Consider the following 17,719-nt stretch of genomic DNA (forward strand, 5'->3'; position numbering starts at 1 on the left):
AGGTTGCCTATCTATCAGGCGCTCGCCGGATTGAATATCTATTGTAACATGTGGTAACATGGTTGGATAGAAACTATCGTAACGCTGGCAGCATGATTTCCAGACAGGGTTGCCACATATACAGATTTTTCTGTATTTTACAGATTTTTGGGGTATGGTTGTGACCATGAATCTGTATATACAGACAGATATACAGATTTTAGGAAAATTTACAGATTTTACAGATTTTTTGAAGATTTTAGTACAAAATTATGCTACTCTAAGATGATCTTATTAAAATCATGGTATGGTAGGTTTTGTTCCTAATTGGCAATTTATGCAGATCAATGATTTTAAAATTCGATCAGATTATGTTCCGGAAAATGTTCAGATTATATTTTAATACATGTGGTCTCAGAAAACGCTACAAAATAATACTAAAGAATCAGGTCTAACTATCGTTGATCATATCTGAAATGCTTGAAAACAGTTTTTCTGTGATTCTTTTTAGTGTGGCTGAATATTAATCCGATAAAGTTGTTGTGCATATGGCTATAAAGGATCCTTGACATATGTTATTCGAAAATGATCAAATATTAAACCTTCAGAAAGCAAACATATTTGCTTATATTCCTTTATTTGTAATCCTTGGAAAGAAATGTGCAAAAAATATTAAATTATGGCATGTCTGACTTGTAGTTTCGCATAGTATTTCAGAACTTTATCTTTTCAAAACAAACTTTATTGAAGATGATTGTGATTCGGTTTAGATGGATACAGATTTGCAATACAGATTTTTTGACCTGAGATACAGATATCAAGATTTTCTGAGGCAAAAATACAGATTTAAATGTGGCAACCCTGTTTCCAGAGACCTTGATATTAATTAATCCAGAACTAACTTAATCAGTCATTGATCTGAACGAAGCTCAATAGCGTTCAATAATAACATATATTTTGCCTTATGGCTGCCTAATTTTGTAAAACTAATGATGTTTAATAGCTTAAAAATGAGCGAGATTTATATGGTAGTAAATATTGGAATTTGCACACATACGCACACATACATGCATATAAGTGGTCTATTAGTATATCAAAACATTCTCACATTTATTATCTAGCTTCCACTAAAGAAATTTTTGAAATCCCTCCAAATTTTTACGTTTTTGCTTTTCTGGGAAGGTTTTGTGGTACATGCTTCTATCTGTTCCTCAATTAAAATCAATTGTTTCTTTGAAACAAATCCGAAAAATAAGCATATTTTCATATCATATCACTTGTTGTAATTATATTTTCAATATTATAGTGAATTTGTTTCAATTGTCATACTTTTTATTTCATAATTCAAGAGGTTTATTGATACATTAATATATAACACTCCTCCATTTTCAACGTCAAACGCCCGGATGAGCAGCTGAAATAACCTAAACCCAAATCCCTACCCCGTCCATTCTGTATTAAGTAATGTTTAACCTTGAGTCGCCACGAGTATTATGGTCTATGTCCCCTCCCAACTAATTGTTAAGATAAGATGATATACCATGTAAAAAATATCATACTTGAGAATTGCGGCTCCACAAAGTGTCACACACGACTGAGCCTACCAAATAAATGAACTGGTTAAAAAAAGATTGTAATAAATCCGCCATTATGCATTTTTGTCCAAGGTACCCCCTTGGTGTGTGGCAAGTACAATGGATTCAATATGCCCAGGGTGTCGAGAATGTTCCCAGCCCGAAAACATTCTAGACCGGACCGAGAATCGAAATCGCCATCTCCGGATTGGCAATCCTACGCCTTTGCACGCAAGGCTACTGGAGACCCCTCCGTGAACAAAACTACACACATCAATACACAGTGTATATACACATACATACAGACATTCTTCTTCTTCTTCTTCTTCTAATTGGCATTACATCCCCACACTGGGACAGAGCCGCCTCGCAGCTTAGTATTCATTAAGCACTTCCACAGTTTTTAACTGCGAGATTTCTAAGCCAGGTTACCATTTTTGCATTCGTATATCATGTGGCTAGCACGATAATACTTTTATGCCCAGGGAAGTCGAAACAATTTCCAATCCAAAAATTGCCTAGACCGGCAGTGGGAATCGAACCCAGCCATCCTCAGCATGGTCTTGCTTTGTAGCCGCGCGTCTTACCGCACGGTTAAGGAGGGCCCCTAATACATACAGACATACATTATCTAAATTGATCGATTAATATTCAGCAGTCGGCTTTCCATGCCTTTGAACCCCTTGATGTCTCGCCAAAATACTCCGATTTGAATCGGAATGTGTCCAACATTTCGTTGTTAGATCAATATAATAAAATTTTCAGTTTTAGCAATTCTGCTGCATTTAAAAAATATTCCAAAATTATTCAATAACTGTTTCGCTTGTATTTTGTATATCTAAAAACCATTTTCTTCGAATGTCCAAAAATTTCATAAATAAAATGAACAAAAAATATTTTCCTTGAATTTAATTTTTTGGTAGGCACAGCCCTAACATCCCCTAAAATAGGCCAAATGTTACTTTAAAACATTCAATGCCCTCTATATGGGGTCCAGATAAGATAATTTAGTGAAAAAGTGTTGGAATTAGTTTTGGCCAAATTTCGTCTTTTTCCGACCATTGTGCACTGGTTTAAGCTGTGCTACTCGGGCTGACTTACCAGCATCGTCAAAACTTTATCAGCATGGATCGTGTAGAACTGTTCCCGTGGAAGCATCTTCTAATCAAATTTCACTCGTGGTTCCTCATCTATAGCCTTGTATAACGATCTTCCGCACAAAAGTCGTATAACTTATGGGTCCGTGTTTTGACATGCGCGGCTTGTTATTCACTTTTTTTTCCTTTTCTGCTTCCTGAAAGTGCATTTTGCATCTTGTTCTGACGACTTTATTCTTCGTTGTTCTCAGTTTTTTTCCACAACTTCAACGGAAGAACCATTTTTACGGGAAAAGCTTGAAACTTTATGTTCAAATTTCTTCTTGTAACGCAACAAAAATTCATGACAATACTTCCAAATCGCATTACAAACTGCTCCGATGATTATAATATGTATTATATTTTCGCCATTTGACTAAGTGATTATTGGAAATTGGGGCCCTCCTTAGCCGTGCGGTAAGACGCGCAGCTACAAAGCAAGACCATGCTGAGGGTGACTGGGTTCGATTCCCGGTGCCGGTCTAGGCAATTTTCGGATTGGAAATTGTCTCGACTTCCCTGGGCATAAAAGTATCATCGTGTTAGCCTCATGATATACGAATGCAAAAATGGTAACTTGGCTTAGAAACCTCGCAGTTGATAACTGTGGAAGTGCTTAATGAACACTAAGCTGCGAGGCGGCTCTGTCCCAGTGTGGGGATGTAATGCCAATAAGAAGAAGAAGAAGAAGAAGAAGAAGAAGATTATTGGAAATAATGCACAATTTGTGCACGGTCTGTTTGTGCTTTTCAGGGAAAAGGCTTCGCATTTTTGATAATTCTATTTGCTTTTTGTCACTTATGCCCATGTATGAAAAGGGGTACCAACTCCGCTAAGTGAGTTCATCAGTTTTGTTCAGTCTACCCATTAGAAAATATTCATCAAGTTCAATTCTATAAAAAATGCTCCCATTACTGAGTTGCGCATAAACAGCTTCCACACGCAACCACAGGGTACCCACAGCTACGTAATACAAAAAAGAAAACAACCACAGCATGTACTGCGCACAGTCGAGCAAGCAAAAATTACCATTAATTTACACTTCACCACGTTGTTCTTCAACAAACGGTCGACAACGCCACGTGGGATGAAAGCATCCAAACACCGACAGAACACCCCGGCACCCGAGATTCAAGATGACAGTTGAATAATCATGAAGGTGATTTGAGTGGAAGAGCGGAAATAATAGCAACATAGAAGCAGTAAGGGGATAATGGATAGATGGGGTCGATTAACTTCATCTTTGTTGCAAATAATTTAATTAAAGTGGCACCAAACATTGGTATAAACACATCACTCGTTTGAATTTGAATTTAACTTTGAAACTGTTGAATCAAACCACAACACTTGTGATCCTAATTTTCTGACCCCCTGTAAAAAATTAATACTATGTCCTAAGATCCGTTTTTAAAGTTGAATAAATAACCGTGCCGTCATGAACCGCCAAAACGTGACACTGTCAGAAATCGTAACTGCAAACACACACATCATTTCTATATGTACTTAAAAACAAAACGACTTAAAACAAAACAGACCTATTAAATATAATTAAAAAATAAAAACCTAAAACAAAATAAAGCCTACTCTCATTCCTGGTTTCGCGCGCGCTTCCTCGCCAGGTCGCCAAGTGCAAGGCGGAAAGAGCGCTCAATCATCCGCACCCACACAAAAATACACATTTACATATTAGGTACCCACACTTTCACGTCGCATCATCATCATCATCAAGCAGCAGCGGCAGCAACCAACCAACGGCAGCGTCGACAACAGAACCAATAATACCAATAATAAGAATACGAATAACAGCTCTCTAATTCAACGGCTCGGCAATGCATTTGCACTGTTTGATGCGTTGGATGCGCTTCCGCCGCAGTTGGGGCACCAGCGAGGGACACCGCAGCGTCACCGTGATCCAGGTGAACTTTTTGGGCTTGCAGAAGGCGCACGAGCGAAACGCCGGCCCGGTCAGGTCTTCGTCTTCAAAGTCCAGATCGACCTCCCGCGCGCGGCCCCCGTGATGGCCGTGGCCACCGCCGTGTCCATTTCGCCCGCCGCTGCCGCCGACGCCACCGTGACGCCTACGTCTCGGCGACTTTGGAATGTAGAACGAATTGCACTGCCCGTAGCAAAATCGATTGATGATCGTCCGGCTGAGGCATCCCTCCTCCCGGATTCGCTGCACCAAGGGTTCCGTCTTGCACCAGTCCTTCTTCAGGTACTCCTTCCGCGTCACCACCAGGGCATTCTTGCTCGATTTGAGCAACTTGTCTCCCCGGTACGCCTGCAGGTCGGCCAAAATATCTGCGTTGGGGGCGGATCCCGTTGGATGGTACTGAAAGCCGCTTTCGTTGGTAAATGATGTTACCGTCGAACCGCCACCGCCGCCGCCGCCACCTCCACTGGACTGCCGCCGCCCGTTGAAGTCGAAATCGATCGCCACCTCGGGCGTCTGATACGTGAGATCGCCGGTGCTGTCCTCGGTTGCATCGTCGTCTATCAGCTCGTTCTGCTGCACCATCGTGTAGCGTTTGTCGTCCCGCGACGTGGAATTCATTCGCCGCTCCGCCATGATCCGCTCCACGTGTCGGGTGTTGATGATGTCCAGAATCGAATCGGACAGTTGTATCCGGTGGCCGGACGAGTGGATCAGCAGGAATGAGAACAATAACAGCACCTTCATCGTCAGATTCATCTGCAAACGAGACCGGAAAGAAAAGAGAAAGTGGTGTTATTACAGTGTTTTGGTTTCTGCGGATCAGTCACTGCTTTTACAAGGATGTTGTATTTATTGAGTGTGTCAAGTACAAATGCTAGGAAAACAAAAGCTATGCCGAATGTAATCAAACAGAGTTTGATCCACGATGAATGAAAATAGGGGAACTGGGGGTAGGACGCCCACGTTAAGGAAAATGCCATTTTTATCAATGAAAACCACCATTTCAGCCAGTTTTCATCAGCGCATACTGAAGAACAGCATATCTGCGACTGACTACCGATAACAGATATCTAATTGTCCATTTTATTGCACAGAAATTTGATTTTTAAAAAGCACCCGAAAAAAATGATTTTGAAACCATGCGGGGTGAGATGCGCCAGTGGATGGGTTAAAACGCGCATGTGCTTATCGTACTGATTTTCATTTTAATTGCCTACATTAAGGCAATTAACCGAATGTTTCAGCTGTTTCGGTCATACAGAAATGAGCATGGGCGTAATGCCCCACACCGACCTCAAGTTTGAAGGCCCATAAAATCGTTTTAAAACCATTTTTGACGACGATTTTGTGTGGAACATAAAGAACACGAAGTAAGCAGCATGGCTCATGGCTCAATTATTAATTTATCAATGTATAACAGCGACAGAAAGACTAAATTCCACCGAGCTAGAATTGCATCAAAACACGCAAAAATCGTTTTTTCGAGTTTTTCATGTATAACTAGAGAAAAATCATGAAATATATGTATCCAATGGCAATATTTTTCATTGCTTTATCGTATAGACTATTGAAAATAATCAAAATGGGGATATTTAACCTTATTCAGGGGTGGCGCGTTTTAACCCCTATGGGCGTGCTACCCCCACTTCCCCTAATCGTCATTTTATTCGATGCAACGGCCGTCCGTACTAATTCTGCCATCCTACGAAGATCGCTAGCAGTTGCTTGGAATAGAAACTATGAACACAAGACGGAATAACGCGCAGGTAATGTTATTATAGCCCAAATTTTATATGGGCTATGTAGAACCCTCGGAAATCCTAGACCACGTAAATAGAAACTCCCCTTAATAAATAGAAATTTTTCATGAAAAATAGTAATTTTCCAATATAAAAATCAGGGTGGAAACAATCAATAAATATAAAATTTTGCTAAAAAAAATACCAAATCTCTCTTAGCTAAAGAGAATTTTACAAAAACCAGGATTCTTATATCTTATATGTAAAGCTATGTCCATTTAGAATCCGGAATCATTTATTGTATTGCAGCGGCACTGAAAGTGACCGCTGCAAAAATTCCTGTAAAAGTTTGTCTACCTAGGCGCCCACTTGCTGTGGTATAAATTTCACGATGTTTCGTGCAGCGAGTCAAAAATTATTCCAGATGGAAGCTGAAAGGAGAGAAAAAAATCTACACACCCACGTTGATAATCCTGCTCATCTGCTACGTCAAAATAGATTTTGGACAGCTTCCTAGCCAAAAATTCTACATGGCGACAGCAAGAGGAGTAGTTCCTGAGAAGTTTAAGTTTGCTTTTTGTACAAACTTGCAAAAAAACAGATGATTTTGGCAAGGGATATGCAGCTGTGGAGCAAAGACCTAAGTGTTTGTGACTAATAATACGATGGACTCGAAGCTGTACAAGGAGGAATGTCTCAAAAACCGCGGATTACCTTCCATAAAGCCCATAAAGGTCCCGTGAAGTTTTGGCCAGATTTGACGAGTTGCCACTACAGCCGGGAAGTCATCCAGTGGTACCGCGATAATAACGAAGATTTCATCGATAAAATATATCCACGCAACTGCCCACAGCTCCGGCCCATCGAGACATTTTGGGCAGTAATGAAACGAAGCTTAAGAAAAGTGGAAAAACAGCTCGGGACGCAACTCAGATGACCAAAATGTGGAACAAAAGTGCCAAGGAAGTTGACTTCGGAGGTGTGCAACTTTTGATGAGAGGAATAAAGAAGATGGTGCGAAGTTTCACTAGAAACAGAAAAAAATGATTTGTATCATAATTGTTTCCTCAAAGTACAGTAAATTACCTTTGTTTTAATGTATTAACCTTATTTGTACGTCAATCCGTTACCGAGATACAGATGATTTTATTATTCCGGATTCTAATCGGACATAGCTTCATTCACCAGGAGAAATTAGCAATTTAAAACGTAAAAATTATAAAAGAAGTGTTTTCCTAAAAAAATACAATTTTTCATCGGAAACAAACAAAATTTCCATAAATAGGGATTGTGCGCTAATGGACCCCGTACGTATAATGGATACCCTGACACATATTTATAATTATCTCAAGTTAGCATGCGTTTTAATCAAAATATATTGGACGCTATTGAAAGCTGTAATAATAATTTTCAAACATATTAATTTACATTTTTGAGCATAGACTCTTATTTTTATTTAAATTAAATTTTGGAGTACAAGATATGGTGACCAAATTCTGAAAGATCCATTGAAATGGCTGTGTTGCGTATTTGACCACCCTTCATGGTCATTTGCAAATGAACACAATTCATTCTTCGCGCACCGTTTAGTTTAATTAATGTGAATACCTGCTGAACCCACAACATTTGGGGCGAACATCTTTGCAAGAGTGCCTCTTCAGCTGTAGACAAAGAGGTGGAATATGTCTCAATAAATTATTGACCCTGACGAAAGCGAGAAAACAAAATGGGGCCCAGGTAATGCGTTTCTATTTCACCCGGCAAGGGATTAGGACGTCAATTTTAAAATGCTAATTAAAACGTTAAAACACATTTTAACTGAAAATAGTTCGATTTTTCGGGTTAGAAATTTAATTTTCTTTTAAATAAGCAACACGAGAATTGAATTATTTTGATTAAAAAAACATGTGTAGATAAATAGTCTAACATGTAGTTTTTCAAATTTCTAATCCTACTTATTTAAAAGTTTTCAATATATTACTGTTAATAACATTTTAGAAGCATTTTAAAATATACTTCCTATACTTAACCATGTTGAAATACAATGATTTCACGGACACGTCCGTCTCCACTAGATGGCAACAGCGCAGCTTCGTCAAAGCGAATTGACTCGATGCGCACAAAAATGCTGCAGTTTTTGACATGTGATTAGAAAAAGGAAAACGGGAAAAAAAGGAAAACAGGATTATCAACGTGGGTGTGCAGATTTTTTTCTCTCCTTTCAGCTTCCATCTGGAATAATTTTTGACTCGCTGCACGAAACATCGTGAAATTTATACCACAGCAAGTGGACGCCTAGGTAGACAAACCGCTGTAAAAGAATTTTTGCAGCGGAAAAATTCATCTCTTAGAGTTCGAAAATGACTTTGTTCATAACATTCACATGTTCACATACATTTCTTGCCCATTTGAGCTCATGAAAATTTTCACGCTAAGTTTAAATTAATTGCATGGTATGTGATGCAATACTTGTATTACAATTATTTGAAAAAATTCTAAACTTTCTAAAATTGCCATTAAAAATGTCGGTCGTCTTCCCACACTTACTTTGAAATTGTGTTTGCTCATTCTGCAAAAACTAAAAATTTATGTTAATATTGAACAAAAAGTGCAAATTTGGTTTAAATTTTAACATGCCTTCCAAGTATTTATTTTGTCAAATATCTCTTTATCTTTCGAATGGAGAATAGATCGAGTGAGCCTTGGCTGGAAACGGAAGTGTTTTTTCATCCGTCATATTTTTTTATAACTTTTTCTTCTGTATTTTTGAAGTTTGGATTTTAGAAAAGCATGCAAAATATAGTGGTAACTAAAGTGCAGGCTCTACATTCATAGAAGATACCAGGCAAAGCACGTTTATGGTGGTGACCCCGATATAGATGCCAGCGAGACCGGTCATAATGTAATCATATTGATTCTGATCCCTATGCTTTCTGGAATCAATTTCGACACCTAACGGAATACATCCGTTACTCGAATCGGAATCCATCTAGCAGTGAAACCGTTTCCGGGTTTTGTTGCTGATGATAAAAATTCCTATGCAAATTTTCCATCCATCACTCATCAGTTCTTTAAATAAAAATCCAAATTGGCCAATGAACTCAGCTTATTTTCATCGATTGTGGAAAGCGGACTCTACCCTTCGTACAGAAGTTGCTCAAGACAATACCATCAAAAGAGTTGACGCAGTTCGAAAGGATGATCCAGCAGATCCATCTCATTCACGTGGGCTACATTGTGGTTGTTCCTGAATGTACGGTGACGGGCAATTGGATCTAGGGATGAGGATTCCGCCTGAACGAACTGACGAGCCTGAGCGATGGGAGCAACAGTATAAACGGAAATATTACAAAGGTTTGATACAGGGAAGATATGCATAGATGCAAACTTCACGACTTCGGTAAGCTCGATCCTTTTCTAAATTATGTTTAACCATACACACCTACATAATTTTTAAACACACTAATCATACGTCAAAAAATGGATAGATACAGGTTCATTGTGTCGTTTATAATAATTATAACCTGAAAAGCGTCGGTGATAATCGAAATTTAGTCTAACTTGCATTTATTTAGCTATTAATGTTTTCTACATTTAAAACTTTTGACGTAGAACTACGTCTGTCTTTTCTATATTGGGGTACACTTTACGATTGCAAAAAATTGAAAATCGTCACGCAAATATGATAGACTTCGATCGTTAATATCTCAGCCGTTTCTCGATGGATTTTCAATTTTCTTGGACCATTCGATGAAGGAAGGGTCAATGCATCATACCTGATGTACACTGAAGTCGTTTGTTACGCGATTATTTTTACAGGAATCGTTTTTTATGCGATTTTTTTTCACGCGATATTCTGGATTTCCGCGGTTCCTTAAGACATACTTCAGGATTTACGCGGTTTTTACGTTGTTTTAATTTACGCGGCCCATATCTTCCGCGTAAAAACCGACTCTAGTGTGCTACAATATCTATGTATGATAATATTTACTATTAAAAACTTGCTAACAGTTTAGCACTTGGTTTCGGTGAATCAGTCAATCTCGTAAGTGCATAGCAAGCTTCTTCCATAGCACTACATTCCAACTAGAACTTGGCCTGCTTTTCAACTTAATAATTTATTAGCATTTATTTTCATTGAAAGTTTTTTTATGTCCACCATTGCAGGGCTTTTAGCTGGTGCAGTTCGTTATGCTAACTTAAACGTGCGTTTTCCTTGAAAAGCTTGGAGGCGTTTGACGGTAGCTTCTTGCTTACGTCTGTTGATGCCAGTAGAGGGGCTCGGAATCTTCTTCGCTGTTGCAGTGAATGCGTTCTGGTAAACTTTTTTTGGCTCGTTTTTGCTGATTCGTAGGTGTCTGCCGGAGTAAATGCTAAAGAGCTGAACAGAATGGATACGTTTGCGTGCGTTTTGACAGTTTTGCCATAGGAAAGCTGTCAAAACGCACGCAAACGTATCCATTCTGCTCCGCTCTTAAGTCCGACGCAATTCACGTGAAGGAATAATTATTATTATCAATAACGCCGTTGACAGCCCAGTTTTCGCAATGGGTTTTTCTGTAATGAACCACTAGGGGCTTAGATGGTAGATTATGTATGCTTCGAAAACTAATTTTGAAATACGTTTAGGTGGAATATGATTTCAGAAGGATGTGGAACCAAACCGTGGAGTTTGTTGAGCAGTGGAACACGTGGCAGCATAAGATACTTATGTCGTACAAACATTTGTACCGAGAAATTTCCAACGGTAATAATTTATCGATTCACATTAAATTAGGTTTAAACACTTTCATTTCCTTTTGTCATAAGACATGTTCGTACTATCAAATTTTATTACACCACTTGATTTACGTATTTCGACGTCAACAGTAAGGCCATCTTCAATGTATCGTACATTGAAGATGGTCTTACTGTTGACGTCGAAATACGTATCTGTCAAGTTATAATCATATGGTGTAATAAAATGGGATAGTACGAACTCGTCTTATGGCAAGTGAAGACAGTCCACCAAAAAGCTCTAAATCATTTTCTTATCACTTTTATTTGTAACAAATTTCTTGAGAGAGTTGGCAATTATCCGTGCTAAGAATCCAACTCGCGGTTCAAAACGTGTGCGTGACGAAAGATCTTCGGAGGACAATCCCATGAATGGGTTGATTTACTGGATTAAGGTAATCAACGATAGCGATAGGCAATCAAAAGAAATTAGTTTAAAATCGTTTTAGGGTTACTCACTGATTAGGATTATTCTATTTTCAGCTGGATGACCCACTTCCTGTGTGTTATGAGGTTCCGGTTTTGATCATAAGAGGAAATCTCATGACAGAAGGAGAACAGCATTTCGTTTCCTGGGATAGCGTCAACATGCCTGTCGGTGATAACATCGTGCGGGCTTTCAGCATGTTTTGTCAATGCTTTGATGTATTTGGCATTCCATGCGCACCAAGCGACAAACAGTTTATGATGTTTTTCCGGGGAATAATCTTTTCTGTGGACAAAGTTTCCACAACCGGAGAAAAATTCGTTAGATCTCTAGAGGAGTAAGTGAAACCCAATAAAAATTCATATTTCAGCATTGAATAAAAATAAGTATTGTTATGAGATATTTCTAGTGTTTTATTCTAGTATTAAGGAAGAAAACTATTAAATACTAAAGAATTGACGACTTTCGGCAAAATGTAGGCGCTGCTTTATAAATTGTTTACCGAAATCTAAGCAATGGTTTTAAAGGTTTCTCGGTAAAAAAATAAGGACTTCTCGGCAAAAAATAGCTGATAAGCTCGGTAAAATTTGACAGTTGATTCTAAATAAAAATAACCAAGCGCTCGGCATTCGAAACTTTTACCGAAATTATTAACGACATCTCGGCTGTTGGATTCTCGGCAATTTATTTTACCGGCCTCGGCGAAATAAATTAAGTGTGTGACTTAGCGACGAATGGTAAGTCTCTGTAGCAGGTCGGTGATGGTTGCAGCTATACACTATCAGCAAGGCTTGTGCTTTTCAAATTGTGTAATCGATTATCATTCAAAATAATGTAAACCTAATTAATACCAATTTAATGTCAACAATGAAGTTCAATCGAATGTTTGGCATTGTTACCAATGCTTCGAATCGAGATACAATTATCGAATGATTCTTACTCTCTAGCGAGTTTTCATCATTTGGTAATTTGGATATGTGAACGCTTGAGAGTGTTGTTCATCCTCGATTATTTGAAAATTTTATTTTTATCCTCATTTTCAAATGTTGGTCCAAACATTATATACATCACCAGTTATGCTCACTCAATCTCAGAATAGTCGAAAACCTGTACATTACATACAGCTACGTAGTTCAACGTCACCTTTGCGTACAACCCGATTGGGCTGAACCTTTTAGTTTTTACTTCAGAACACAATATTTTTGTTGAATTCAATCCGCAATATTAATTTATCTGTTTCACATGATTTTTTTTTTACTAATTTGAAGAATATCGCATATCGTTAATGGCATCCATATACAGATGTGCTCGACTTGCGGTTAGCGGCAGTATAATCGGTAATCAATTCAGTACTCAAATCAACAATTTGTTTTGTTGAGTTGAAAATTCTAGTTTTGGCGCAAGATTTTTTTTTATTTCCAAATTATTCTCTTTCTGGAATCGAATTTAAGGCAAATTATAAGATATTTTTTGATAAGAAAATTATTTTGAGCTTTTTAGTGGAATGTCTTCACTTGTCATAAGATCCTTCCCCTCGGATATGTTACCTTGCCGCGGTGGGTCGGCTTACGCCATTAGCACTGATATGGCAACCAAAGACATATCCTGTCGTGGTGGTATCACATGTTGACTATTTTTGTTTGGTACCGCGTTACATATCTGGCATTGACGCACTAATTTACGGCATATGCATGTAATCCAACGGACATCGTGTCTTGGAGCCTTGAATGGTAGTGCAGTCAGGCAGAGGCCTTTTTCATCAGTGATAATGATGTGAGTTCTCTTCTTTTCGGCAATACTTTTCTGATGCGTTCCCTGTGACGATGAGTCGTAGCTAGCTAGGTATTTATTAAAAAACAAAGTATTCAAGACATTCGTAGGGAATTGACTGCTGGATTCACTGAGTAGAAGTTTTTTCAAAACTAGGAACGTGGTGCCAGTTTTATTTTGTTATGCCTCACTTCGAAGAGCAATAATAAAAAATACCACACATTATAATGATGGTATATGAACAATCTTATGACGGCTTCATTCACGATAATTTTTACGAATAGTAGGGAATAGGCGTGATGAAGCTTTACTTTGCCACCGAAAAGTGAATCCTATAGCTGACTCATAACTGATCATTAGTACATGATAGATAATGACAGTTAGTTTGGAAACGATCAAGCTACTTATTAGAACATAATAATAGTAATACCTTGACAAAGGAATAACAATAAAAAAGATTAAATGAACGAACAGTTTCCACTTTTTACAAGACATAACTTACATTGCGTTTGATAGTATTGACTCAGGATGAACCAATAACTTAGGCAAACAAAGTAATTCAAGAAACGCATACTTCATACCTTCTGACCATAAAGACAAGAATGACATCGTACAGATCAATATATATGATTCGGCAATTGAGCCTCCAAAATAAACGAAAGAATTTAAAAAATGTATGTGATTAGGAATGAGATAATGGGAGAGAGTATCTATTAGAGTTGTAAATGTAATGTCTTTTAAGCCAGTTCAACAGTGTCTTAATGGACGACATGATCCTTGTACGGCTGGGAAACTGCTTCAAAAGTTATTAACACTTCATTTTTTATAAATCGGGGATTGAACACTTTCTTATACTTGATAAAAAAAAACTTCCGACTCAGTTTCCACGATGAAGCATTGGCAACATGTTCCATGTGAGTCGAATAAACTGCTTCGGTCGATTTTGAGCGCGTACAATGACAATAGACGTCAAAATAGCATAAAAACTGACAAAACAGTTTGATTCTGACAAGAAAATTACAAAAATGACTTTAAACTATAACGATGTTAGTTAGCATGAGACCTGTCTGACTATTTATGAACGTAATTCCCTCTGATTCAGTTGCAACAGCGTCTTCTTGGACGACATGTTCCGTGTACGGCTGGCAAACTGCTTCGAAAGGAATTATGCAACGGTATCATCAAAGGCCTGGTGCAGAGGTTTCTACTCTATTCAGAGTCCCGCCAGTAAACCTCCACAAAAAAAAAAAAAAAATGTCTTCACTTGTCATAAGACGAGTTAATACAATCCCATTGAATTCCACCACTTAATTGTATCTTGACAGATACAGATACGTATATCAGATATTTTTTGCAATTCTTACATAAATGCTTATTAGATGTTAATCGTCTACTTTACTGATTGTCAAGTCATGTTTCTTGAACGATCGAATGTGACAGAATTACATGAATGATCAATGTCAAGTGTTAGTATTGAGTTAGTTATGTTTGTTACAAAGATAAACTAGTCGCATGGTGTCACCAGTCTTTTTGATAGCAGATAATACGTAAATAATAACATAAAAGCATGGTCTTTGAGTACACATAAAAATGTGTTTTAAGATTTATAACATTTTCCTTATTTTATCTCGTTTCAGAGAGCGAGTAATGGCGCTTAAGCCTAGGTATAAGTACCAGGACATATGGGAGAAATACCTGTGTCCCATCCCTGGAAGTACGATCAGCAAGGAGTGACACTAACCTTCTTAGCAATGTCACTCCCAACGACAACTTTTCAATCACCCCCTGAAAATAGAATGGTTGGTACGGCTGTCCCCGTTTCTTCCTTTCGTTTATTCAAAACTTTTCGTTGATCATGTTATTCGTTTCTGAATAATCTGATTGCCGAGGAGTTATGATACGAACACAGACCATTTCATTTTTATTATATAGATGTCTGAAACTTGATAATGCATATGTACAACATGTGATAGATTTAGAAAACAATGGAATTGAAAATAATTTTAAAAATTACAAACAGAGATTTTTTTGAAAATGATTTATTAGGCGGGATTATAAATTCAATAAACATTGAAAGTACTACCATCTCCGGAATCATTTCAATAAAAACTTCATTGTCATTAACAATCAAATTAATAAATGTATAATGTAGATAATCAAAATTCTAACCTCATGCTATAAATTATTTGAAAATAAATATCATTTTGAAAATTTGAAAATTATTTTGAGAGCTGCATCCCATACCTCGCTGTGAATTTTTTTTTCATGATTCTACTTTTTCTTTTGATGACAGAATTCATTCTTTTCCTAGCGTATTGCGAGAGATCGACTGGTACCTGGTGCTGGGAATTTGGTTTCATCAGTACTCGCTAAGCTGCGGTGGACGACGGAGGTCCTTCGTAGCTTAGTAGGGAAAGCACCTGTCATGCGAACTGGGGTCGTGGGATCAAAGCCCACCGAAGGGGCGGTTACCCTCCAATACCTTTTCCGAACTAAATCTATCACATGTTGTACATATGCATAATCAAGTTTCAGACATAGTAATTAATTTCCACACCGGGTGGCTTAATACCCGGCATATAGTCAATTAACTTTGAATGTACTGAACTCGAGTGGCGATCTCTCTTCGCTTGTGTGGTCGGGTTGGGATCTGACGACCAAATTGGCGCAACCTCACACAACCCTACTTCATTGAGCGCCGTTGCTGATGAAGCAATTGTGTAGGAGCAGGACAATACTAAATACTCATCCTACTTGAGAGAGTTAGTTCTGAAAATGTATTGCGAGAGATCGGCTGGTACCTGGTGCTAGGAATTTGGTTTCATCAGTAAGCTGCGGTAGACGACGGAGGTCCTTCGTAGCTTAGTAGGGAAAGCACTTGTCATGCGAACTGGGGTCATGGGATCAAAGCCCACCGAAGGAGCGGTTACCCTCCAATACCTTTTCCGAACTAAATCTATCACATGTTGTACATATGCATAATCAAGTTTCACACATAGTAATTAAAAATTGTAAGATAGGGGCAAGGGGTGATGAAATGGCCAAATTTTGCGTTACGTAATTATTGAATTTTCTTTAAGAAAAATTCCTTTGTTTACGCCACGAAAAACCTGATATATTTTTACCTCCATAGTTTTTTGGTATTTAAAAAAACAATGTTCTTTTCGTATGAAAGTTCATATTTCTAGGACCCCCTTCCTCTTTCAATGTTACGTAATCTTTAAACATTCCACAATATACTTTCAGTAAACATCAATTTAATGTTATTAGATCATTTTTGTGTTAATAAATACTTAAAACAAATGATTAGAAAAGTGCGTACTCTTACCCCACCCAATGCGCACTCTTACCCCACCGGTGAGAGTAAGAGTGCGGTAAGAGTGCGTTTTTTGAGTGTCTTGCAATAAGGGTTCTGCTAAAACGAATTTAATTATATCCATTATTTTTTCCACTGGGTAACATAAAGGAAGAGTATACGAATCGTCGACATTGATTTGGTCGGGGTTCAGCCAAACCGCACCAAGCGGATTTTCGACTGACTTGTGATATTTTGTTAGTAAAATGACAACGAAAACAGGTTCATATCAATTTAGGCGTACGTTTGCAGTAGGATATCCTCAGTTATGTAATTGAGGGATATCCGATACGATTTGCGACCTAAACCTAATCAGCTAAACGAAAGTTTGAGCAGAAAAATGGGTAATTTTTCATAGGCGCTTGGTGCGATTTGGCTGAACTCCGACCATTTGATAAGCAGAAGCTTGTTTCATAAGGTCACCATGTTCGATTGAAAACTAAGTGCGTACTCCTGCCCCACTCTACTCTAAATATGAATCAGTTTACGTTTTAGAAAGGCAAAATACGTGAACGGAACTCGTATCTTCTTGTCCAAAACGCTTACGGAATCCTTTACAGATACTCAGAAGTTATTCATAATAAATCAAAGGCGGTGAAAGTTATTTCATTAAAATCATTGTTGTTTGCGGTATTATTCACGAAAATAAAAAGAACGACTTAAATTTTCACATTTTTTTGGGGTGACAAAATCGGCTCGAAAACGTGATAAAATCGGGGGTAGACTAAATCGTGGAATGACAAAATCGGGTCGACACTGTAGTAGGTAGTTTTCTCACTCTCTTTCATAGAAGATAATAAAAACAAAGATAGCTGTATTGACCCAACGTGTGCTTCTCCGTGGAAGAAGCCAAAATTGAGCTCTTTTTTTCACCGTAGTCGCGGGTGAGTGCCGGCAAAAAGCAATAAGCCGCCTTTAAAAACAATAATTACGAACGACAAAGAAGATAATACGGCTCGATACAATCAGCAAGAACATGGGCGACGAATAAAGGATCATGGTTGGGGGGAGTCTCCAGCAAGGGCGA

At 38.1% G+C, this 17,719-nt stretch overlaps 1 protein-coding gene and 1 long non-coding RNA gene across 2 annotated transcripts in view; one reads left to right on the forward strand and one right to left on the reverse strand.

Annotated features, from left to right (window-relative positions):
• Nucleotides 1-3,950: 3,950 nt before the first annotated feature.
• The window catches only part of LOC134212262 (uncharacterized), a 130,927-nt gene continuing 117,158 nt past the window's right edge, over nt 3,951-17,719 (reverse strand). Inside the window, exon 2 of the mRNA XM_062689962.1 lies at nt 3,951-5,381. Coding sequence (XP_062545946.1) covers nt 4,500-5,381 — 882 coding nt within the window. The 3' untranslated portion in view covers nt 3,951-4,499. The remainder of the gene's footprint in view (nt 5,382-17,719) is intronic.
• LOC134216371 (uncharacterized) lies at nt 11,423-11,969 on the forward strand. Its single transcript, XR_009980638.1, has 2 exons — nt 11,423-11,535; nt 11,624-11,969. It is a non-coding gene; the product is annotated as an uncharacterized LOC134216371 (long non-coding RNA).

The sequence above is a fragment of the Armigeres subalbatus genome, chromosome 2 (assembly GCF_024139115.2).
Source record: "Armigeres subalbatus isolate Guangzhou_Male chromosome 2, GZ_Asu_2, whole genome shotgun sequence".
Lineage (NCBI taxonomy): Eukaryota > Metazoa > Arthropoda > Insecta > Diptera > Culicidae > Armigeres > Armigeres subalbatus.